This window comes from Sminthopsis crassicaudata, chromosome 6 (genome assembly GCF_048593235.1).
Source record: "Sminthopsis crassicaudata isolate SCR6 chromosome 6, ASM4859323v1, whole genome shotgun sequence".
Lineage (NCBI taxonomy): Eukaryota > Metazoa > Chordata > Mammalia > Dasyuromorphia > Dasyuridae > Sminthopsis > Sminthopsis crassicaudata.
In genome coordinates this window covers 34,201,333-34,226,271 of record NC_133622.1, presented here as the reverse complement: position 1 = coordinate 34,226,271, position 24,939 = coordinate 34,201,333, and the positions used below count along the sequence as shown (strand labels likewise).

Sequence of the window (24,939 nt, the reverse complement as noted above, 5' to 3'; positions counted from 1 at the left end):
AACACCAGTGGGCTCCAAAGGGAGGAACGGAGCCGTCCCATAGGCCAGCCCCATAGCGGTTCTGGGGCTCCCGGAGACCAGTAGCTCCCAGGCCAGTCCAGGGGCTTCTGAGGCGGATTAGAGGCTCCTGCGCTACAAGAGGATAAAAAGTAGCCAATCAAAATCGCCCCGAGCCGGAGCCGATTCTAATTGGCCGCTCCCATCCTCAAGGATCCCGGGGGGCGAGAAAGCGGAGTGCATGCGCATCGCATCCCGCGGCGCTCAGCTGCTCCGTCCCTTCCTGCTGCTCCAGTCTCCATCCGGGTCCCTGGGGTTCCGGCCCCAGCTCTCGCCTGCCGCGCCTGCTGCTCGCCCCTGTCCATTCCTCCATTGACAGTCGAGCTCCGCGGGGAGGTCTCCAGCGGCCGGGTCCGGCGGTGAGTGTGAGGGTGAGGCGGGGTGGGCCCCGGAGCGCCGTGAGGGGAGGCCTCAGTTTCCCCGTGAGGAGAAAGACCCCGGCGCCTTCGCCCGCTGCCCCCTGCGCAGCGAACCTCACTCTCCTCTCCCGACTCGGGCTCGCCGGGCTTGGATCGCGGAAGCGAGAGAGCGGTGGAATGTGAGGCAGGAAAGCCGGGTTCGAACCCGAACCCTGACCCTTCGGGGTTCCTAGTGGGCAGGTCCCCCTCGCCTCAATCGGCGAACATATACTAAATGCCTATTGTATGCGGGGGCCCTGGGGATGTGGGGAAGAGGGAAGCCAGCGGCCCCTGTCCCGGGGGAGCTTTCCTTTCTGCAAAATGGTGCCTGGTGATGAGCAATTAAGTGGGCCACCTACCCCGCAGGATCGTTGTCAGCCAAGTGCTATGCAAGCTGCAATTCTTGGGGTGTCCCGGTGCGGGGGTGCCTACTATCATCTCCCTCCTGCTAGGGACCAGACAGTGAAAAGTAAATTAGGGTTCTTCTCTGCCCCCACACGATGGTGTCTCCCTGAAATGCTGCGGCTGCCCAGTCCCGGGGATGACTAGTAGGGGAGGAGGCCGTGGGAAATGCACCTGATGATGGTGGAGTCCACTAGGAGCGCCGGCTCGTGTTTTTTTTTTTTTTTTTTTTTAAACCGTCCCAACAGTGGGGTCCCTTTGACTCTGTCCTGATGGGTAAGGAGCTTTTCTTACGTTGGGGTCAGAAGCTTCTGCTCCCCGGGAGATGCAGGGTTGATATTGTTGATATTGTAACTGACCTTGTGGTTGTGTCATTCTTGGCGTGCCCAAGAGACCAGCCTGTTCCTGGCCTGTTCCTACTGGATGTATAGCAATACACCCATTGCTCATCCTTTTATCTGTTATCCTCTAATTGTTTTTACCAGAATTATTTACCCACTATTTATGCATTTCAGGTTAGGAAAGAGGAGGGGAAATTTGCATATTCCTTTTATAAAGAGTATTCTGGAAAAAGTTTCATTTATTTTTCCAAAAACATGCAAAGATAGTTTTCAGCATTCATCTTTGAAAAATCTTATATTCCAATTTTTTTTCTCCCTTTCCCAGGGAATCCAACATGTGCAATTCTTCTAAAATATTAAAAAAGCTTTTTTTTTAAAAAAGAAAATTACGACTTTTTAATCAAATCTTAAAACTTGATTGGTTAATATGTTTTTGGGTATTTGATTTTCTCTTTTAGGGAGAAATTCTGTTGAAGCTTCTGTATTTAAGATATTTGAAGTTAGTGTTATTATGATATTCATACGTTTTAAAAGTAATATTCTTATTCTTTTCTTCGATCATTAACATAGCTTGTATTTATAAGCTACGTTTAAAGTGCTCTACAATGGAATTTTTCCAGGTTTGAAGTACAATTAGGAGTTGTGTATTACCACAATGAGACTCGTGATTCTTGATAATTATGACTTGGCTAGTGAATGGGCAGCCAAATACATCTGTAATCGAATTATCCAGTTCAAACCAGGACAGGACAGATATTTTACCCTGGGCTTACCAACAGGTAACAAACTTTTTTATAATAATAATTATACATACTTATATAAATATGTATAATATATATATGTAAATATAAAAATGATGAAATTTTTTTGCAGATTAAAAAGTAAAGATTTGTGAAAATGTTAATATTATGTTTATCTTGCTCATTTTTAAAATAAGTTAGTACATGATTACTGCCTGTACTGTAATAGAATGAAAAAAGAAACATTCCTGAGATACAAAAATCTAAATGAAGAAATGAGTGCCTTGAATCCATTAAAATGGTATTAGACATTTCTATCTTGAGAACTCAATTACTTTCTTTCTTTTTTTCATCCAGTACTCAATTACTTTCACAAGATTTTTTTTTTTGGTATCATTTTCTTTTTGTTTTTTTTTTTTTTTTTTTTGGGGGGGGAAGGGAAAGGGAAGGAGGAGGTTTTTTTTTTTTTATTATTATTATTTTTCAGGTTGGTTAAACTGATAAGAAGTGAGAATTTTGGCAGTGAGATGTTGGATAGAAGGCCTGATCGAAAATCGGGAAGATACTGGCAGTATGACTTTGCACAAGTCACTTAATCCCATCTATCTCAGTTTCTTCCTCTGTAAAATGAGCTGGAGAAGGAAATGGCAAACTAAACATTAGTATCTTTGCCTAGAAAATCCCCATTGTGGTCAGCATCAAAGTAAAAGAAAATGGCCCAGAGGATGAGCTTTATAGTACACAGTGATTTCATATCCTGCTTCTAACGTTGTGTGACCACTGGCAAGTCATTTACCAACAATAATACTGAGAATTACAAGGAAGTAGCCTTAGAAATCATTATACTTCCACTTCTCTTTTGCCCACAAAGCAGCTGAGGCCCAGGGAGATTATTTGCCCAAGAGAGATTGCCCAAGTAGTGCCCAAGTAGAGATTGGAACCTGGGTCTTTTGCCTCCAAATTTGATTCTCATTTCACTTTCACTTTATTGCCTTGTTCCTTTTGACATTTATATAGTTCTTTAAGGTTTCCAAGTCATCTTATATTATTTCATTTTATTTTCATTAATGAGCCTTCTGATGTAGGTACTATTATCCGTTTATTATTTAACCTCTAAACCATAGCACTATATACTGGAGATAACACCTATGGGAACTACCTCATGGAGTTGTTATATTAGATATGTTATCATATTAGATAATGTATGTAAAATAATTCAAACTTGAGTGATATATGTGAGTTATTTCTTATATTTTCTTTTAGTCATTTTCATTTTCTATGTCTTTTTCCCCCTCTTTTCTTGAAGTTTTACAAGAGAATGATGACAATTACCTTATACCAAAGGAGTTTTTCAGGACAGAACTGTAACTACTTCAGCCTAGTCACATTACTGAAATACTGGGGACTCCAGACTACACGTTCAATCTTTATTGAAGTGACTATTGGGTAGAAAAAATGCAAAATGGTTAAGACATTTAAGTTGCTTAATTTATCATAAAACATTGTTATTTAAATTATTTAAAATATTTCTTAGGTTAGGAAGCTAACAAGACAGTGAATTTTCTTACAACATTGGTAATCACTTCTGTTTTTTCGTTCTCCTTAGATCTAGATCTTTAAGAGCAAAATTCCTAAAATGACTTTTCCACAGTATTCTAGAAACATTTCTCAGCTTGTGGAACTCCATGAGTAAAATTCTGTCTGGGACAGATTTAAGTCCAAGGAGTTAATTATGGCACATGTGGATTAAGTGATGTGTGCTGAGTCACACAACTAATAAATATCAGTCTCAAAATTTAAACTTGGATCTTCCTGGCTCTTAGCCTAGCAAATTCATTTTAAGATAAGGAAAGTTTAGGGGGAAAAGTAACAAGTCTGTTATGTACTGAGAAGGACACTGAGCTGACTAGCTGTATAACTTTGGGTAGGTCCTTTACCTAGCTGTTTCCCTTAATTTCTTCATCCATAAAGTGAATCAGATAAGGAAATGGCAAACCTCTCCAGTGTCTTTGCCAAGAAAACTCAAAAGTGGACCATAGAATAATTGAATGCAATTGAAATGACTGAACAAGTGTGTTTTTTAAAAATAATCTAAAATTGAAATTTGGCTCAGCACTAAATATATATGTAACATTTACAAAGCCTATTTTCCTTTTCTCCTTATCTTGGTCTTCCTGCTTTTCTTTGTTCTGCATTTTTGTATAACCACCAAGTTATAGCAAGCCTTCCTCAGAACAACCACTGAAGTAAGCAGTGTAAACATCCATATTTCTTGGATTAGAAAACTAGAACTTTAATTCAAGTGTCTTGACTCCAAGCACAGGATAGTCATTTGGCTCCTGGCTCTTAAGGTCTTCCAAACCGGGGAAATAATTTTGAATTTCTTATATTCCTTTGGCTGTCCTCAGCAACTTGCTGTGACAAAACACATTTTCTTTTCATCCTAGAACTGAAATCCAATTTTTAGGATGGAGCTGATATTTTTTATGCATTTGCTTAAAAAATATATTTTTTCAGGAAGCACACCTTTGGGATGTTATAAAAAACTAATAGAATATCACAAGAATGGAGACCTTTCCTTCAAATATGTAAAGACCTTTAACATGGATGAATATGTAGGTAGGTAAGCTACATTTTTCAATGATATTAAAAATTCCTAAAATTGCATGTCCTTTGTTTTCTGCTATCAACAGATTATACTTTGGAGTTCAAATAAAAATCTGTAATCTTACATTGTTATGCAGTGTATGTAAGTTTTGAACTTTTGGAGGTTTGTTGAGAATATATTACTTCACGCTTTAAATAGTAACATGTATTGCCTATGAGTTTCCAGGCTTCTGGGAATTTCTATTAAGAATTCCGGATATCACTGGAATAAATTTCCTGGTGTATTGTTAAATTGTGTGGATGACATTTTAACAGAATTGTGATCAAAAAGGGCCATGTCATACTAGAAAGGTATATTGAAACTAAGGGGCTGTTATAGGTACAAATGCAAAGTTCTATGCTTGGGCTAAAAAATTCAATTCTCTTTACAGGATAAGAAATATTTGGCTGAAAAAATTTACATTAAAAATTCAGATTTTAATGAAATTAAGTATGAATCAGCAGGAAGATGTGGCAGCCAAAAAGCAAATGCGATTTTAGATTACATTGCTTGAATATAATGTTCTTAGTGAGAAAAATAATAGTTCTGCTTTTTTTTTTTTTTTAAGCCTTCCTAAAGCCTCAGCTAAGTATTCAATTTTGAATGCCCCATTTTTAAACTGCCCTTGATAAGTGGAAATAGATACAGAGAAAGGTAACCGGAATAGATGGTTAAAAGAAACTAAGGATTGTTAACTTGGAGAAAACATCAATCACAATCTTTAAATAATTGAAGTGTTTGTCATGTATAAGAAGACACATTCGATTTGTTCTGCTTGAAGGCAGAAATTATGGGGAGAGTGATTTTAGTTCTTTATAAAGGAAACTTTGAATTAGAGCAGTCTAAAGAATGGAATGGGCTTAAATGGATGGTGAAGGTGCTTTTCTGAAGATCTTCAGGTAAAACCTGAGGATGTTTAGGGGTATTCTACATGGCTTCATGATCTGGGGTATAGTTACACTAGATAATAAATCATAACAACTGATATTTATGTAAATGCTTACAATGTGCCAGACACTGTGTTAAATGTTTTATACTCATTTTATCCTCAACAATCCTAGGAGGAAGGTACCATTTTCATTTCCATTTCACAGATGAGGAAACCAAGGCAAACAGAATTAAGTGATTTGCCCAGGTTCTCACACTAGTAAGTGTCCGAGGTTGGACCATAATTTGGATCTTCCTGATTCCAGACCTGGCATTGTATCTCCTTCACCATCTAGCTGCCTCATACAACCTTTAAAGTCCCTTCTAACTGTATAGTTTGGGAATTCTTTGATTTACTTTAGTTCAAAGTTGGATAACTAGAGAAAATCTTCCTGGAGAGAATCAGAAGCTATGAGAAGAGTTAAATGTAAGGGAGAAGTTCTAAATAAATGTCTTTTCAAAGAACTAAAAAGAATCAATGTGCATATTAATATGCTTCTTATTAAAGACATTTCAGCATGCTTATTAGGTATCAGGATAAATTTCTGATTTAAGATGCTCATAGGATATATTTATGTATGGAAAACAAAAGAGAAACTGCTTACAATAGCATGTGAAATATCTTGTTCTAAAACTAACATACCTGAGCCAGTTATTTTGATTAAAATGTTATATTTGAACTTTTCAGTAACGAAATATGACTAAACATAAGCATGATGTCCAAAAGCAGTGTGTTTATAAGATGTTTTTTAAGGTTACAATGCTAGAAGGAACCTGACCATAGAGGTAGAAGTATGGTGCCCTAATTTATTATCAAATTGACTTTGTTAACCCTAGGACTTCCCAGAAATCATCCTGAGAGCTACCATTCATATATGTGGAATAACTTCTTTAAGCATATTGACATAGATCCTGCTAATGCTCACATCCTTGATGGAAATGCTTCAGACCTACAAGCAGAATGTGATGCATTTGAAAAGAAAATAGAAGAAGCTGGAGGAATTGATCTTTTTGTTGGAGGTAAGTACAAAAAAATCATATCTTATCATTATAATTGTGTGAAGATTTTTTTTTTAATTTAAAACTGTAGTTCAGCAAACATCCATATCTTTTTGCAACAAAAGTATTCAATAAATTTAATATAACCAAGACAACTTGGTTAGATTAATGTGTTTAGATTCATAGGTGTGCTAGCTCTCTGAAAGGGGAGAGAGAGAGAGAGAGAGAGAGTGTGTGTGCGTGTGTATGCTATATTACTTTTCATCTGTATCTATGCTATACTTAAGTTTAATCTGCACAATTAATATTTTTTTCTATCCCTATTAAGTGCAGGCAGCCAACAGAACAATAAAGCAAATTCTAATTTGCGTGTTTGTGGCTAGTTGTGGTACAGATGCTCCACAGAAGTTTTAACATTTAGCTCTGGTCAGCTGGTCCAGCTGCCTTCAGCATCCCTCTGATCATGCACCCCATTGAATATCTGGAACCCTCCCATTCTCCCCTCCATCACCCTCCTGTAGACAAGCTTTTGTTCGTATTTTAAACTCGGGCTCCTTTGACTTAGATAGCACCGAATCCTGACAAATTTGAAAAGAGAGAAGTCGGGGAGTCTGGCCTGCTCCCAGATACAGCTCCATGCCTTGAGAGGGAAACTGACACAAGCAGAGGAGGGGCCTTTGTGTGGTTCCCTGAGGTTGGAGATGGCTCCAGACCTTGGTCAGGAAAAGTGGCAGAGGCCTTTCTGCAGAGGGAGGGGACCTGAGATGGAGTCGCCTTCCTTCCCAGGTCTGGCTTTGTGTGGAAGGACTGCAGAAGGGCTCCATTCAGACTTGGTAAATTGCCTGTGATCACAGCATGTAAGTGACAGAGCCGGGATATGAATCTTGGTCCTTGGTGCCAGTCCAGCATTCTTTTCGCTCTTTGACAGTGCCATCTCGTCAAATAGTGGTGGAAGAAGAGCAAGAGGCCTGGAAGGAGTCGTTAACCTGCAGGAATAGGGAGTTTGTTGTCAGAACATTTTGTTGATGGATCTTTCGCATAAGTGCTTTCCTTTGTAATCCTAAAGATTTTATTTTATGCATATAGAAGTATTCCACAAAGGAATCCATAGATTTCTTCAGACTTTCTTCCAAAAAAGTGTGTTATAGGAGAGTTTTAATAACTTTTTGGTCTGAGGTGTTCCCAGGCATCAAATAACTTTTTGATAGAATTTTGATTAGGGGCTAATTATTTTTTCCTCATATTTAGGATCTCCAGGGGAAACTGAGAGCATGAACATAGCTTTTGCTTACTTTGTATTCTTTTTTGCTTCCTTGTGCTATTTCCAGATAACAGTTGAGTCTGTTGTAGTGGAAGAACACATTGTTAGTGTCTCTTTAATTTACTCTCACTATTTCTGTATATGCAGAATGAAATCATCTAGGGTATTTCCTGGTCTGCATTTTACAGCCACATTTAATATGAGCAGTCAATCTATGAAGGTACCATTAAAAAATCTATTAAATAAAAGTTTTGCATTTCATTGTAAAAAGATCACTGATAATTTTATTGAAAGTCCCATGCTTAGATTTGCTGTGAATTTTTAAAAAACTATTTGGGAGAGATTTCTAGTTAAAGACTCCCAACTCTGCTAGAAAATCTTTCCAGCTATATCTGGAAATGTAGTCATTTTAGTGTCACATAAATCCTTTCTTTGTGAAATGATCCTCTTCTAAGATATGACTGCATATTTATCTTACTGTCTTAAAACTTTCTATTAAATTTAAGTTTCCAGAAAAGTATCTTTTCTTGCCTCATTTTCTAGTTGTTCAGTACCATATTGTAATTTATAAAACAGCAGGTAAGTATTCCTCAATTGGTTGCTTAAAGAAATCAAGAAATATGCTAGGAGAAAGTTTGAAGTACAGATTCATTAGGTACCAAATTAGCTTTTAAAAAAGCACATGTGATGTTATGGAAAACATTTCATGTTGTTGAAAAAAAAAAAAACAAAAAAAAACGTAGATCTTCCCCTTCCAAAAAAACCCATATTTTCTGTCTGTGTTTTCAGACACAATCAGTTTTTTTCCTGGGTATGGATAGCATTTCTGTTTTATAAACAAGGAGTAGAAGTGTTATTACACCAATTCACACAGGTTTAGATTAATTAAAAGGAAATAAAAAATTTCACTACAGAGTACTTTCTGATAGAGAATACATTTCAATGGGATCATATACATTTAGCACTCATAAGTATTTTAGAGATGATCTAGTCTATTGTATTACTGTATTTTAACGGATTAAGAAACAAGCATGCAGTGCTACAAATAACCTTGTAACATAGGTTACACGGGTAGTGGAAGATCTATCGGTAAATGACCCAGATCTCTGGACTTTTAGTCAATTGCTTACTTCTTTCAACTATATATTACTTTTGATATAATTCTGCCAGTGCAAGGCAGAAATTAAAGACTTAAAAAGTAGATGAATTTAATGATTCTTAAAAGGATTTTAATACTTTAATTTCAAAAGTTTACAGGAACAATCTTCGGAAAAAAGAAACAAAAATAAATTTGAATTTTATTATTTCCTTCTCTTAAAATTTTGGCAAACCTTATTCGTTTTTATGTGTAAACATCTATGTATGATTTTATGTTTCTTTTGAAAGGCATTGGTCCAGATGGTCACATTGCTTTCAATGAACCGGGATCCAGTTTAGTATCAAGGACACGATTAAAGACTCTAGCAATGGATACCATATTGGCAAATGCCAAATATTTTGATGGAGACTTATCAAAAGTACCAACTATGGCTCTAACAGTTGGTGTGGGGACGGTGATGGATGCTAGAGAAGTAAGAATTCACTTCTTTTAACATATCTCCTTGAAGTTCTGGTGTTGAGTGATAAATAGTTTTAATCCTTTGTTTTAACCCTTTGTTTTTCAGTTTTTAATAACTGATATCTCTTAAGAGTCACAAGGCCCATTCTTTTAAATTCAACCAAAGTAAATTTTGGAGGGTTTATAGATAACAAAACTTTATCTGCTTCTGCTTGAACTAAACTCTTAATTTTGTAGTTCTTGGGTGTTTTCAATGAAATGATCTTGTTTTTAGAGCCTGTGTTATGCTAACTAGTTATGACAGAAATGGAATGCTACTTAGTATTTAGACTCTTCAGGATAAGATATTTTAGTATGTTCTTTCTGAAAAGTCATTTGTAGTTATATAATGATCTTTGACAGAAAAGGAAGCCAACTCTTTAAACTTTTTTCCTCTTTCCTTAACTTCCTCTTATATTTTCGCAGTCAAAAATTAATCTTTAAATTTGCTTTAAGAAAACACAATCTTGGAGTAACATAACATTTTTGAATAAAAAGTAAAAAAATATAGTTAACTCTGAGCTATTAACAAATAGATCATATAGATCCTGTCACTTAGAAAAGGTGAGTGGCAGTAAAACTGAGAGAACTTAGTCTTTTATCTTATTAGGAAAGTAACACAATGATTAATTAATTAGACCCTGGTCACTGTCAGATTTTCTTTCTTTTGACACAACAGACAAGACAAGTGATGCTGGGAAAATAGTACCATGTTACCATGACCCATTATAAATACATGTGTGTCTTCATGGCTCCTCATTATTATATTTACTTCCTAAGGAGAAAGGAAAGGATATTAATTTATAATAGCGCCTGCTGCATGCCAGGTACAGATGTCTCATCTGATCCTCCCAAAAACCTTGTGAGTTGTGTCTGTTATTATTCTATTTGGGGGAAGCAACAGGGAAACTGAGGCAAAAAGAGGCTAAATGACTTGCTTAACATTACATGGTTGGTAAGGGTCCCAGCTTCAAGGTGGTACAGCCTGGCTGCCTCTCCCTACCTTATTCCCTGCAGCAAATATTCAAATGTCTCTCCTCATGTTCTTCCTCTCCATCCCCACTCTGTTTTCTCAATAAGTGTTTTTCTTTACCTTATTGAGGAAATTTTTTTTAAATCTGAAAAAGCTTCTCTTTCCTGTTAGACACAGAAAACTTGCCAATCATCCGTCTTTTCCTTCATTTTTCTTCTTTCAGAGGATAAATGGATTTTTTCCTCCTTGTCTAGGTAAACCCATTTGTTATGCCTATTGCTTCTTTTACTTCTCAACTCTCTCCTACTTAATTACATGCAGAAGCTTCCCCTGTCCTATTAGAACCTTCCCTGACCCTGCTGCTCCCCCAGGGTTTCACCATAACTCTGCCCTTCCCTTTACTGCTAAATGTGCTAAAAGAGTATTGTAATTATTCTCTTTCTCCATTTTCTTGCCACCCTCAATCCCTTGTAATCTGGCTTTTATGGACAGCTACACAATTAAAAATGTGTCATCCTTAAGAAATAGGAGATTCTCTTAACTTTTTATAGCATTTTAGGCTGCTCATTCTATCCTAAGTGTTTACCACCATCCAATGACTTTCTGCCTTTTAGAATGCTTCCCTTGAAAGTACCTCTTCTTAGACCTTAAATGTGATCTCTATACTCTTACAACTCCCAGATCTATGTCTAACTTTGATGTCCTCCTCAATTCTAGTCCCACATTTTCAACTTTCCATTGGACATCTTTATCTGCATATACTGCTACCAACTCAAAGTGAGTTAAAAGTGAACACATCAATTCTCAGTTTCTTTTCCCAAATTTGCCCCAATCCTAAAATCCCTGTTTCTCTTCATGATACTGTCACTTAGACTTAAAACTTTAGAGTCATCTTTGACTCTTCTTGCCTCTCATATCTTAAACTTAATGAATAATACTTCTTACATTCATCCCTTATTTCTATTCTTGGTCTTTTTTCAACCACACTTTATCATCCTGCAAAGCATTCTTCGCTAATATCTCTGACTAGTCTTTTTTGCTTCATTTCATCTTTTATTTACAGCAAGTACTAATTTCTGGAGCTGGCATTCAGAAGCTTTGACAGGTTAGCTTTAGCTTACCTTTCTAGCATTTCTTCACATTATTCTTCTTTCAATCCCTTTCCATTCCACTATCATCGAATAGTAATCAAAACAGTAATAATAATAGCATCTAGCATCTACAGTACAAAGCACATTCAACCCAGTCACAGCAAATATTTTGTATGTTTTTGTTTATATGCTTCTATAGCCTTTTTGCTAATATTCAGCATTTTATTTGTTTATTTATTTTTTTGTATTCATTAGAGATACTGGTTCCTTCTCTTCCTGGTTTGAGTATCAAGACCATGTTTATCTCATGGAAGGAATTGGGTAGAATGACTTCTTTTTCTATGTCTGCAGAGTATGTGCTTGTATAATTTTTGGAAGATGATTGTAACCTCTTATTAATTACCAATTAACTTTAACCATTTAAATTTAACCATTTAAGTTATATAGGGGCTTTTGGAATTTAATGGACATTCACTGTTTTCCAGGTAATGATTCTCATAACAGGTGCACATAAAGCATTTGCACTGTACAAGGCAATAGAGGAAGGAGTCAATCATATGTGGACTGTCTCAGCTTTCCAGCAGCATCCTCGAACTATTTTTGTATGTGATGAAGATGCTACCTTAGAATTAAGAGTTAAAACTGTGAAATACTTTAAAGGTGAGCATTGACTTTAAGTTGCCTATATGTGATTTGTTATTGGTATATTTACATTTTGATATGGCGACGGAATTAAATCCCGCCCTATATTCCTGAAAACTGGCATTGTGCTGGCACATTACCTATGTTTTCAAGAAGAATGTCCAAATTAAAGCAGTAGTGGCTGCTGAATGAATGACTTGTTTCTGTTTTCTCACTTTGAAAAAGGACAGCAGTAGGAGGATTTTCCATCTGTACTTTTTTTTTTTGTGGCTCAGTTTTCCATATGGAAATTTTAGCCCAAAGTGAACTTACCATTTTAGTTAGATGAGTTTTTTTCTTCTGCTGTTGGTCTTTGGGTTTTTACATGTTTGGATTCTCACCCATATTGAAAGTTCATGTCAACTTGAGTTTCATTAATTTGAATTCAGTGTTATGATACAAATATCATGCCTACTTTGAAATTTTCCTAAGCAGTGCTGTTTGTAGAACATCTGAAATTATATTTGGTGTTATTTTTTTTCCTTGACACGCTTTGCTAGTTTTAAATGAAAGTAAATGGATTGAGCTAATAACTACTTCAGATTTAACTGGGAATTTTCTTGCTTTTGCCTTGAGCATAATTCTTTAAAATAAATATCTATATTATTAAAACACAATATTTAGATTTGTACAAGCAGTTTTTACATGTGAAAAGGGACATGGAAAATGAACACTTTGTAAAAATGATAATTTCATTAAAGATATCAGTATGTTTCAAGGGACCAGTTATTTAAAAATTCATAGGGAAAATTTTAAAGTATGTTCAAACTACAAATTTAAATGGGGACTAAAATTTTGAATGTCATGAGTTAACCTTTATAAGTGCAAACTTTTGTAAGAAGTTTTTTTATTTTCCCTCTTTGTTCTTTTAACTGCTTAAAAATGGAATGTCTATTTTACTTAGTCTTTTTTATCAACTGTGCTGTAACAGGAATACTGAATTTCTTAATGCATTTCCTTATAATATTTCTGAGTGTAAGCAAAAAAGTTTATTTTGAACACAATTTCATTTCTCTATTAAATTTCATTGATAGTAATAGATCAATCATAACAAAACATGACATTTATGATAATACTTTTATTACTTTTGATTCCCTAATTTGCTTGATCCTAAGAATATAGGAGAGAAAAGATCCATTTAGATTTGAATGTTAAATTTTTTTTCATCTTTTTGCCAGCTACAAATGCATCAGCATCATCAAGAAATCAAACATCATTGTAATTGAAAAATACATGTGTGTTAAATAAGTGAACATTACAGTATTGAGTGCTGAATAAAATGGTTTTTGGTTGCAATTTTTCCTGACATTTTCCTATTTGTTCCTTCAGATTTCTTTCTAAATATCATGTGACTTGGGAAAAAGAACAGATTTTCATGATACATTATAGGTACTTAGGCAGGGGCTTTTTATATTGATTGATGCAAAAATACTTAGTTGCAATTTTAGCAATTATTTGTTAGTACATATTAAGAGCCAAACATTGTGCTGAGCTCTGGGAGTATAAAAACAAAAACAAAACAGTTCCTGGACTCAAGGATCTTAGAAGCCTGGAAGGGAAAGGTAGAAAGGAACCAGCGTTTTTTAAGCATCTGCTTTGTGCCAGTCTCTTTACACTCTATGAGGTAGTTTCTATTGACCTCATTTTGCAATTGAGTAAATTGAGGAATACAAGCATTTAAATGCTTATCCAGGGTAATAGCTACTAATATCTGAGGTTGTATTGGAACTCTAAGGTTTTAGACTTGGCATCTTTCCCATTGTGCTACTTGGCTGCCTTTGGAGAAAGGGAGTTTTCATAGAAAATTAAAAAAAATAATTTTAAGTGGAGGATATTTCTTTCATATACAATTACATAGTAGTAAAGAGTGCTGAAACTCTATATTTAAGAGTATTTTTTTAGTCCAAATCCCTCATTTTATAAATGAGACCCAGAAATCTCTCAAAATTAGTATGTTGTAAAGCAAAGGTTAGAAATGATGACCTCAGATTCTTAATTTTTCTTTACCATTATACCATATTGCTTCCTCATATATCATCTTGGATTTAGTGTGTCAGTTTCCTATGAAAACTAAAGTAGCATCTTTCTTTATTGTAGCCATTTGGTCAGCACTGGTTTATGGAATATTTCTTGAAAAGTACTACAAACTCCAAGCCCTTTTTTTTTTTTTTTTTTTTTTTTAAGAAAAAAATTATTTTATTTAAGAATATTTATTAAGAAAAAGTTATTTTGTTTGAAGAAAAGAATAAGAAAAACAGGAAAATAATACAAAAGAAAATGAAACAAAAGAGCATTATCATGTGCCCAGCTGAAATCAGGGAGAATTCAAAATATATAACAACACATTCCAATTTAAAAATGAGTGTATGTTAGAAGAAATTCATGAGTGCCTTTCTTTTCTTTATTTACTTGTAAGTTCTTTTGTTCTTCACTGCAACTTTCTAGGATTATATCCTGCATTATTGTGTCAAGGTTTGCTTTTTGGGGCATAACTTTCTGGCAATCCAAATACTATGTTTTCTTGATCTGTTCTCCAGATCTGTCATTTTTCTTATGACATGTTTCACATTCTGTTCTATTTTCTCTATAAAGAAAATGTTTTGTTACTTCTTGGTCTCTTGTAGCTTCACTTGACCAATTCTTTTTCAGAGTTATTCTCATCTTTAAGACTCTGACCCTTCTTTTCTGATTAGTTAATATTTTTTCATAATCTTGTTTTCTCGGATGATTTTTTTCCTTTAATTTCTCCTCAGTGTCTCTCAATTGATTTTTTAAATTCTTTTTTGAGTTCTATAAATTCTCTCTGGGTGGGGAGCCATTTCAAATTATATTTTGGGGCAGCTTTTTTTTTTTTTTTTTTTTTTTTTTTACTAAAGTATCTTCTGAAGGTGAACCCCGGTCTTCCCTGATCCCATAATATGTTTCAGTGGTGGAGTTTTTTCTTCTGTGCCTATTCACCTTTTTTTTTTTTTTTTTTTTTAATAAGTATTAGTGTAAAAACCTTTAATCAGGGGGTGGGGGGGAAGGTGTCTTCCCTTCAGCTCTCCTTTCTGACCAGGAATCCCAAACCAAAAGCCATCCCTGTAAATATCCCGAAGTGTCTCCACCCTCCCACCCCCATATCTGCACTTTCTGTGTGCTGGCTCCTTCTCTGCCAGGGCCATGGCTCAGACGCACAGCTGGGCCTGAGGATGTTCCCTCAAGTCTTCCTGGACCCTAACTGGACAAAGAGTCTTAGAGGTGAATTCACTCTGTGGTTCCTGAGGCTCCAGCCCCACCCAGCTCACCCTGGGGCTAGTCCCTACTTGATTCTGGTGGCCTGGAGGTGTTTGCACTTCGGACAAGTCACTCCTGGCCTGGGGTCTTTCTCCAGATCTTGTTGAGGTACATCAGGAGGACCCTGTTCTACCCCAAATCGGCTTGGTTTTTCCCCAGTCTGTTGACTCAAATTTGTTCTGTTTGTGGGAGATAGGGAGAGCTTGAAATTTATGGACTCTGCTATCTTTCCAGAATCTTCCTTTCTAAGCCCTTTGGATAAGGAAACAAGGACCTTAAAGTGATTAAGTGACTTTCTTAGGGCCACACTGCAAGGCCAGGTTCTTCTCCACTAAAGCCACACTACCTGCCTCTCAATCAACAGGAAACTCCACCTATTTTTAAATAGGTTTCTGTGTATCTGAATTTTGTGTCTGTTTCTAATCAATCCAGGTTACAGAGTTGTTTTGAAGCTATTCCATTATGTTTGTTGTTATGTTGGTTGATTTTTCTAAATGTTTATAAGAATATTTATCATTTTCAACCTGGATTAGTAATCTAATTTTCCTTCTTGACTAGGAAACCATTTACATCATTCTTTTTCCCCTTCTTTTAAGAAATGCCAAAAGAAAACTAAATGAAAACTCTGTTCCAATGCTATAATAGTTTCCAAAACTCCACTACCCCTGCTCTAAAACAAGGTGATTCCACACCCAATTTTTAAAATTTTGATTTCTTTTTCCTTATTCCTTTTATTTAATATTTCTTTTTATAGTATTTGTATTTAACCATTCAGTGTCATTGACAATCGAAATAGCATGAATACTGTGGTATCAATAGTTCTCATCTTTTTGAAAAAAAAATTTGTAATCTTTTTTTTAATCTGGTGCCAGATGCTTCATTATTGCTTTATAGCACATAACAGATTGCAGTTTCAACAAATTAGAAAATCAGTCCATTTCTTTGGGATTTTAGTAAATCTGTGGTTTATCTCTAGCTACAGTTACTATATTTTAAGAAAAATTTCTCCTAGTTAATCCATTGCTGTCTTGCTTATACTTATGTCTGTATTTTTCTACTTCTTTGAATATTGGTCATAGTGTCAAACAAATGTGTTACCTCCAGTTCCCAGAAATATTTCTTCCTAGACCTTTTCCAAAAGGGAAGTGATAACTCTTCACATTTCCTACCTCTCTTGACTCAATAGTACATTTATATGGGAGAACTTCAGTTAAATGGTTTGTCCGGCTACTCCAATCTCGTTGGGAAAATAAAATCAAGAACAAGGACTGAATTAGCTGGAGAGGGTTTCACTGAAATAGGAATTTGAGGAGTCTATAGGTTTCACATATGTCAAGAAAACCAACAAAAAATGTCATGAATAATCACCTAGCACCGATGCCCTCTAAAACCGAATTAAAGGGAAGCCAGGTTAATTTACATCTTGAAAACAAAGCAGTAAAGAAGAGAAGATGCTTGAACGATCCTGCTTATGATTGTTGGAGCAGATGGTTGTGCCAACCTTGGAGGTAGGAGAAACTGAGTTCAAATCCAGCCTCAGACATTTACCAGCTGGATGATCCTGAGCAAGTCACTTAATCCTGTCCGCCTCAGTTTCCTTTTCTGCAAAATGAGCTGTAGAAGATAGCAGACTCGTCAAGAAAAGCTCAAATGGGGACACAGATTGTACAAGAGTGACATAACAATGTCATTAGTACAAGTTTCCCTCACTCTCTTGTAATCTCCAAGATTGTCATTTTTGTCCTTTATACTTTGGAGACAGGTAAAATTGACAACAGATTCTTGTGTCTAATGGATCCTTATTTCAAGTATATTACTGTTTGTTTTCGGGGGGGGAGGGGGGAGTTAGTTTTAAAATAACATTTTTCGTTTTAAAATACTTTTAACTATATACTTGAAAAAAGTATGAGAAAACATCAGAATGATATCAAAATGAAGCTTAGGGAGTAATACTGTCCATATTTAACCACATTTAAATTCATTCTCAGGGATTTAGGGCAGGACCCAAGAGTATGAAGAGCACAGAGTGAGGTTACTCTCCCATTTCTTACTGAGCTCAAGCTTCCCCAAAGTAGAAGTGAAATTGCATTGGTCGTAAAATAGGAAGAAGGCAAAGTTAACTGTGGTAGTAACTTTGTACTGAATTTAAACTGCTTTTAATTCTTTGTAGTTGATAGAAGGAACTAAGATAATGCAATGCAACTGATACAATTCAGTTTATTTATTTTTTTTTTAAAGCAAAAACTTAAGAGATGTGCTACCCAATTGGAAAATCAAATGGACATTGTATGAGAGTCCTTAAGGTGAATTATTTTCATTTTACATATTTAACTATATGATAATATGCCCTTATTATTGTGCCTAAATTCTTAGTACTTGTTTATTCAATAAAAGTATCATTTTTATTTATAATTGCAAAATATTTTAATGGCTTAATAGCACCTTAATTATCATTCATCATTATTTAGTGATAATTTATTGAGACCCTCTTAGTATTAGACACAACTTGTCGGTCACTGAGGGATACTAATTTTTAGAATTAAAAAGTATTAGTGCATACACAATCTACTAACTTGTTAGTAGCTGTTAGCTGATTAAACAGCAAGACAGCCAGGACACATTATTTGGAAGGAAGTGCACAAGTTTTGTTATTTGTATTACTTTTTAAATTTATATTGTTGAACTTTAGAGCCAGAATGTTTGAGAGAATCAATAAACATTAAGTACCTATTATGTGACAGGTTGTTTACTCAAAGAAAACAGCCCAAAGAGCTCTCTTATGACAGTAGAGATAGCATCTGTTTAAATGTGTGCAGTAGGAAGGGGGGGGGTGTCTGTGCCAACAAACGTGAGGCACAAGAGGGAGGATGCCAGGAGCCTGAGCTGCAGAACAGAGTGCTTGAGGAAGAGAGGACGATTCCCAAGGGAAATTGTGAAAGAGCACTGGGGACCAAAATACATTGGCACGGCAGTGAGGGCCCCAATGAAGACCAGAGATGGACACCCAAAATAGGATAATGAAGGCTGGGTCAAGAAAAACTCATCTGAGTGGTTGGAGACAATGAGAGGCCGCCAAGTGTCTGAGCAGGAATTCCAGTCAGACCTGCGCTGGAAGAAGGCCCTGAGAGGATGGAGGAGAGAAAGGAGACCATTGAGGGGGCCCCTGACCTAAGGTCTTGACCAGCTGATGGACGCACCAGAAATGTAAAGATTTGGTATGACTGAATGGATTTATGGGCAGAGGGAGAGGAACTTCAGGGCTTCCCACTTGGGAGCCTTGAAAGGGAAGTCAGAAAGGGGGTGGGCCTCAGGGAGGGCAGTCCATTCTGTTTTGGACCTTTTGGTTCTGGAGTGTGTATGGGACATCAAGTTTGACCTCTCATCCATTGTTTCATACATGGAAGAATCAGGCCCAAAGAGGAGAGTGATTTAAGTATAGGATCCAGATTACTAAACTCTTAGCACACTAGACTGTGTGGCCTTTATAAAAATGTTCTGGGTCTCTTCCTTGATGTAGCACAAAGGAGAAAAAAACAGAATAAAGGTTTATTCATTGTGGTTGATTTTGAGGAGTTTTTTGGATGTATCTTTACACAGGTAAATCTACATTTTTCACAAAATTTTGTTCTGATTTCACACCTGGCACCTAGACGCAGGCTTTGACAGATCCCAATGAGCTGGAAAGTAGACTCTGCTTTGCTCCTTTTAAATCTGTTGATAGGGTCACCTGGAAATATTTATTTCCAGGTGGACATCAAGTGTTTTATTTTTTTCCCTGAGAAATTGAAACGAGGCTATGACTTTTAGACTAAGGCATGGATATTTAGACTAAAGACATGGGAATTTGCTAATAGATCACTGAAGTACTAACATTTCTACCAGAGACAATTTCAGCTTGAATAGATACCAGAGCTTTTATGTCACTTTAAAAAATGCCCTGCCCACACAGAATTTTTTTAGTTCTAACAAAGGAGAATCTCAGTAGCAATACTTTAGAGATTATAATATCTAGCCACTGTCTGGGGGAAATTTTTCATAAAATACGAATAGGATATAAAAGAAGTGCAGGAGTCAAGCATAATGCTAAAACGTAATTAAAATAAAGAAAAATCACTTGTATCACAAAGCCAGAAACAAAACAAAACTGAATTATGTGTTTTTGGATTAATTTGGTATACAAATGACTTGACAAATGATGTTCATGGTCAATTTTCCATATCATAGTTTTATATATAGGTAATTGGTTATCAACTAAAAATCTCCACAAACTAGCCCTTAACCTTGTCAACACAATTTTCTCTTATGTATAATTCCCCTAACTTAAAATATTCTAAACTTTATATATTATATATTTATATATAATAATACATAATATAGTTTAATAATATATATGATAAATACAATTATACATATTACATAAACTTCCATATTATGAAGTTAAGTAAGTTCACTGGCTTATTCTTTTTTGTTACCTGTACCTGTATATGCCTTATGGCATGAAGTTTGCTCTTTTTTGTTTAAGGCATGGCTACTGGAGGATAAACCCTGGGTATAAGGACAGGATTTAGGAAGGGGGGAAAGTGCTGAACTAGCTGCAAAGGGAAGGAGAGTAGCGTGGGTCACTGTAAACGTGTACAATAGCCACCATAGTAAAAATTTAAAAATCTGTGTAGACAAGTTTCCTCAGACTTGTTCTGTTTTATGTACTTTTGAATTTTTAATTCTTGAGAGCTTTTCATTCCTGGGATCAATTCTACTGAATCTTAGTCCATGGTATTTTTTTTGGCCAGCTTTCTTCTTGCAATGAACATTTGGGAATCTGCTCTCCTCCTCCACAGGCCCATGGCAGACTGTGATAAGCCTTCCTCTTCCCATAACACAAATTCTCTGATGGAATTGTCACTAATTCCCAAGGTTACCATGATTTCTGCCCCCAGGAACTGCTTTCTTGTTTCTGAGAATTAGAATAAGAATAGAATTTTACTTCATTGGTTTTTATATCTCATGTAGCATGAAATTATGAAAATAGGTCTGTGGATTATTACCTATTCTGCTTTTGGCAAATAATTCCAGTATATGTTAAGAAAATTAAAATTCCATATCAGCCCTCTGTGTTATAGGAACTATTTCCTGAACTGGAGATGTTTCTACCGTACCTATCAATCAGAGTTTTGAGAAAAGAGTTTGGTGATGGACTGATTAAGTTCTGAGAGACTTACCTCTGGAAGCTTGGTCAGACAGAAAATGATAAATTCCCTGTTTTGGTTGCAGCAATTCAAGAAGCTCATGAAATAATACATAATAACATCTTGTGATGAGTCCAAGTATATTATGACCTGTGTTTTGGGGATGACCACTCCCTGACTAAGGTTCTCATGTTAATTCCCATTCTCCCTCTTCCTCCACATCGTGGTCTCTAGGTTTTACCTTGTAAAAGTCATGTGGTTGAGTAAATAGGCAGCATGTTATGGCTGGACAAGTCACTTAATAAGCCTAAAAATGGGAATAATGCCATTTATAGTGTGTTACTGGTGGTTATAAAGCTACTATGTTTTTTATAAAGTATCATTATTGTATACATAAAACTTAAAATGAAGTTGTATAATTGGCATTTTTCAAACTTAATTATTTTTATCAGTGGTAAGTTCTTGATATTTCTTTCTGTACAGCATTTCTTGAATTCAACACTTCTCCTTTCATAGTCACAACTTTAATTTGGGTCTTCAACATTGGCCCAGAATGTTGTAACAAATGAGTGAATAGATATTTAGTTGCTAGGGTATATGCCATAAAGTATGTATAGGTGGAAAAGGAGAGAGGAGGGATCAGCATTGTGTTCCTGTGTTTTCCTTACACTGGCCCGCCCAGCATGTGGGGTAGATCACCTGGGAATGATGTATGGGAGCCCCATGAGCAAACTTTGTTAAGGATGAGAAAGCATGTGACCTTTGGAGCTCAGAGATAGCCTATACGTCGATACTTTTGTGTGTTCTAGATCCATGTAACATACATGCACACACATATCACTTTACAATCTGCAACAGATTTTACAGGTATCTCACTGGATCCTCAAAACCTGTAAGTGCTGTTCTATGCTTATTGTTTAGATGAAGTAACTGAGGCAGATGGTTAATAAAGAAGTTACTTAGGGGCACATGCTAAAAACCGTCTACTTCTAGGTTTGAACTCGGGTTTTTCTGCACCAGCAATTTATTTGTTAATGCATCATTGAGCGGCCTCAGGACCAAAGGAGTTTGTTTTTTGTCCTTTAGGTAGAGGAGACATATACATAAGGTTCCTGAGCAAGAAAGCAACATAATCTTACCTATCTGATGCATTAAGAAAATATTTTGGCATCTGTATTTAAAAAAAGGTTTAGTGTTTGTCTCTCAGGCCCACCTCCAGTTCTATTTTCAAAATGAAATCTGGCTTTCAATATTATAAAATAAAATATTACTAATTGACAAATTTGAATCCGTGAAAAGTTAGATTTTTAAGCTAATTTTTTCACTTTATTTATTATTTTGCCTCATAAAAGACCCTAAGAGACCTGTTTTGATGATTAGTTAAGAATTATTTCTAATTAGCATTTCAATTTTTCTTTGTAACTAGGGATAGGGAGTAGACCTGGATTTTCATTGATGTAGAAAACTTCAGGTGAGGAAAATTCCCTACCAATGGAAGCCTGCACATTTTCTGTCATTTATAGTCTTAAAGACAGTTGCCTGGAGTACTCTGAGGTTAAGTGACATGCCCAGCATCACTCAGTAAGTGTTCAATCCCAGGTCTTTGTGGTTCTGAGGCCCACTACATTCACTATATCTATTTCTATTCCCAGTACAAATGGGTGCATCTAACAAATTTGAAACTGATTAATATCACTTACGTTTAAACTTTTACTTTTAAAACTAACCATGTCATTAATTTGTTTTAATAAGTCCCCTTTCATAGCTAATTAAAGGTTAGCACCTATCTTAAATTATGAATTTAAAATTATGAATAGATCTCCAAAGATCCAATTTTTTATGAGTGAATGTGATTTTGCATACATGTACAGATATTTGTTGAGTTTTAAAATATTTATATGTTCCAAAGTATGAATAGTTTATTAGAATTATAACTGTCATATTAATCACTACATCTTTGGCTATTTGACATTAAAATGTAAATTTGGTATTAGGCCAATTTGAATTTATTTAAACTGTTGCATTTAAAGAGCTATCTTGAATTTTAAAAAGATATACTAATGAAAAAAGAAAAATTTCTGTCCATTTTCCAACTCATGGTATTGTGATCTGGCAATTTCTAATCCATCTTTTATATAGCTGATAGACTTTGTTTTTATATAGATGTCTCTATAACTTTCATTTCTTTGCTTAAAACCTTTACAATCATTAACTTTTTTTTTGTTGGCAGCCTAGCACCACCAACCTAATTTTTCCACCTTTATCATATTACTTCCTCCATATGCTTCTGCCCCAAGTAGTTATTCCAGCCCCTCATTGTTCAGTTTCATCCTTAGAGTGTCTTCTTCAGTTTTTGTTTCTTCCTTCTTTAAAGCCCAATTTAAGTTAGCCCCTCAGACATCCTTCCTGATGCCCAGTTGTTGACTTTCTCTCCAAATTTCACTGAATCCCAGATTCCATAACTCTCCAGTGCAGTATTTTGTGTCTGTTAAGTTCCATGAGAACAAGGGCTAAACTTTATCTTCATCTAGCTTCATGTTCTGCATGAAATTTGGCTAAATGAACTGAATGTTGAGGATAGGAAAAACCTGTCTTCTGCATTTCTTTTGTATCTTTCACACCACTAGGTTTGAATACTGAACAAAAAAACTTCCTGAAAATACCGAGCTGGGGCATTGTGTCTATCTGGGTTGGGCTTATTTTGAGCAACACCTAATCTTGCCAAAATTTTTACCACATTTGAGTGTTTTATGTTTGTATTAATTGGCTGTTGTGATGTATTGCCGTTCCTCTATGTATTTAAAAAAAATTTTTTTTGGTATTAAAATTGAAATGAGAAATACATAAAAATACTATTAGAAGGAAAAAGACAATACTTTGTGAGGTAGGCATTGTGCTAATCACTGGCAAATATCTCATTTGGTAACCTAACTACAACTAGAACTGTACTTTTTTTTTTCTCCTTTAAGGTTTAATGCACGTGCATAATAAACTTGTGGACCCACTCTACAGTATGAAAGAAGAAAACTGAAAGACTGAGGCGAAATTCTCCTTGAATGAACAGAACAACATTTTTATAGGTAGTGAACTAAATTTCCTGCTATGCAATGTGCTCAATATTTAATACATAGAATTTGGAGGATTGTAATTTAAAGGTCCAGTATCTATATATTGTTAAAACATTCCATGTGATGAGAATTTAAGTCCATTTTCTTAGATTGAGAGCTTTCAAAGCTGTTCATCAGAAATTAAAGTCTGCCTAATATGGAATATAACTTAAGAAAACAAGGATTTTGTAAGTCATTTATCCTTCATTTGTTGATTATTGATATTTATTTATGATTTTTTTCAATACTCTGCTGATCTGGCAATTGTTAAAAATATGAACTATAATAGTTGCACAATCCTTACTTTGGGGAAAGCTGTGTTTACATTTTTTAATGTATTTTCACATAAGCTTTTGCACGTGGTTGCCTTAAAAGCATCTTACTACAGTAGCAATTGGGCATTTCAAGTCCTGTTATATTATGCTGGCAAAAGAAACTAATTTGATATGAGAAGATAGTGCCTATACAGTTTACTTCCTTTAGAAAGGCGTCTTTTTATGAGCATGTTTTTTATGCAGCTTCTGCCACAGCATTTTTAAAAAATGTGCTTTTTCTTTTACTTCCTCAGGTTCATGATTTTAAATTATGTACGTACTTTGGCAATTAGGATCTTTATACACAAGAAGTTTTTTTAGATTGTTAAAATGCATCAATGATTAGTTTAATTCATAACAAATCAGTATACTAAATAATTGATAGGCATGTATAAAATGAATTTACTATAATCTGTTTTGCATTACAATAGCAGCTTAAATCATTTACTACTATGTAAGCTCAAGTATTAGGGTTATTTTCTAACTAACTTTAAGCTTCTAATGTATAATCCTTTACAACTTTTACTTTCAGAAGGTAATTGAAAAGAAATAAATATGCTCTGGATACATTCCAAGAATTAAATCATAAAATTTTTGATAGTTCTGGTGAATTTGCATTTATTTTTCAGGTCTTTTACATGAATACAATGAGGACTATTTTGAGATGCTTTGTTTCAGTCTATTAGTTTATGCTCATGATATCCTTGGGAAAAAAGTGAAAACTATTTTAAATTGCTTACTCAACTTATTAGAACCCCATCTGGTAAGTAAAATAATAGCTTTAGCTAAATTTACAAACAGTTTATAATAGTAGAATTTTAAAATATAAGGGTATATATGTTGATACACAGGGGAGAATCCAACAGGAAGAGAAAACCAAGTGTTCTGTTTAAGCCATAAACAGGCTTAACAATCTGTCACATAATGCTCTAAAGATGGTAT

At 35.4% G+C, this 24,939-nt stretch overlaps 1 protein-coding gene across 2 annotated transcripts; it reads left to right on the top strand.

Moving 5' to 3' along the window:
• The first annotated feature begins 234 nt into the window (after nt 1-234).
• On the top strand, nt 235-24,759 carry GNPDA2 (glucosamine-6-phosphate deaminase 2). Of its 2 annotated transcripts, XM_074274567.1 has the most exons (8): nt 237-416; nt 1,819-1,977; nt 4,456-4,557; nt 6,350-6,532; nt 9,159-9,343; nt 11,919-12,093; nt 23,546-23,656; nt 24,627-24,759. In XM_074274567.1, the coding sequence occupies exons 2-7, from the start codon at nt 1,854-1,856 to the stop codon at nt 23,605-23,607; spliced, it is 831 nt and encodes a 276-aa protein (XP_074130668.1). In that variant the 5' UTR covers nt 237-416; nt 1,819-1,853; the 3' UTR covers nt 23,608-23,656; nt 24,627-24,759. The 2 variants fall into 2 exon arrangements, with proteins under 2 accessions (XP_074130667.1, XP_074130668.1); XM_074274566.1 differs by lacking the exon at nt 24,627-24,759 and having other exon boundaries at nt 235-416; nt 23,546-24,598.
• The last annotated feature ends 180 nt before the right edge of the window (nt 24,760-24,939 follow it).

Bases quoted from the DNA above. Each gene is read 5' to 3' on its own strand.
- GNPDA2 (XM_074274567.1), top strand. From the start codon at position 1,854: ATGAGACTCGTGATTCTTGATAATTATGACTTGGCTAGTGAATGGGCA. The intron at 9,344-11,918 runs GTAAGAATTCAC...ACTGTTTTCCAG, and splicing joins CGGTGATGGATGCTAGAGAA to GTAATGATTCTCATAACAGG. The intron at 12,094-23,545 runs GTGAGCATTGAC...TTCTCCTTTAAG, and splicing joins AACTGTGAAATACTTTAAAG to GTTTAATGCACGTGCATAAT.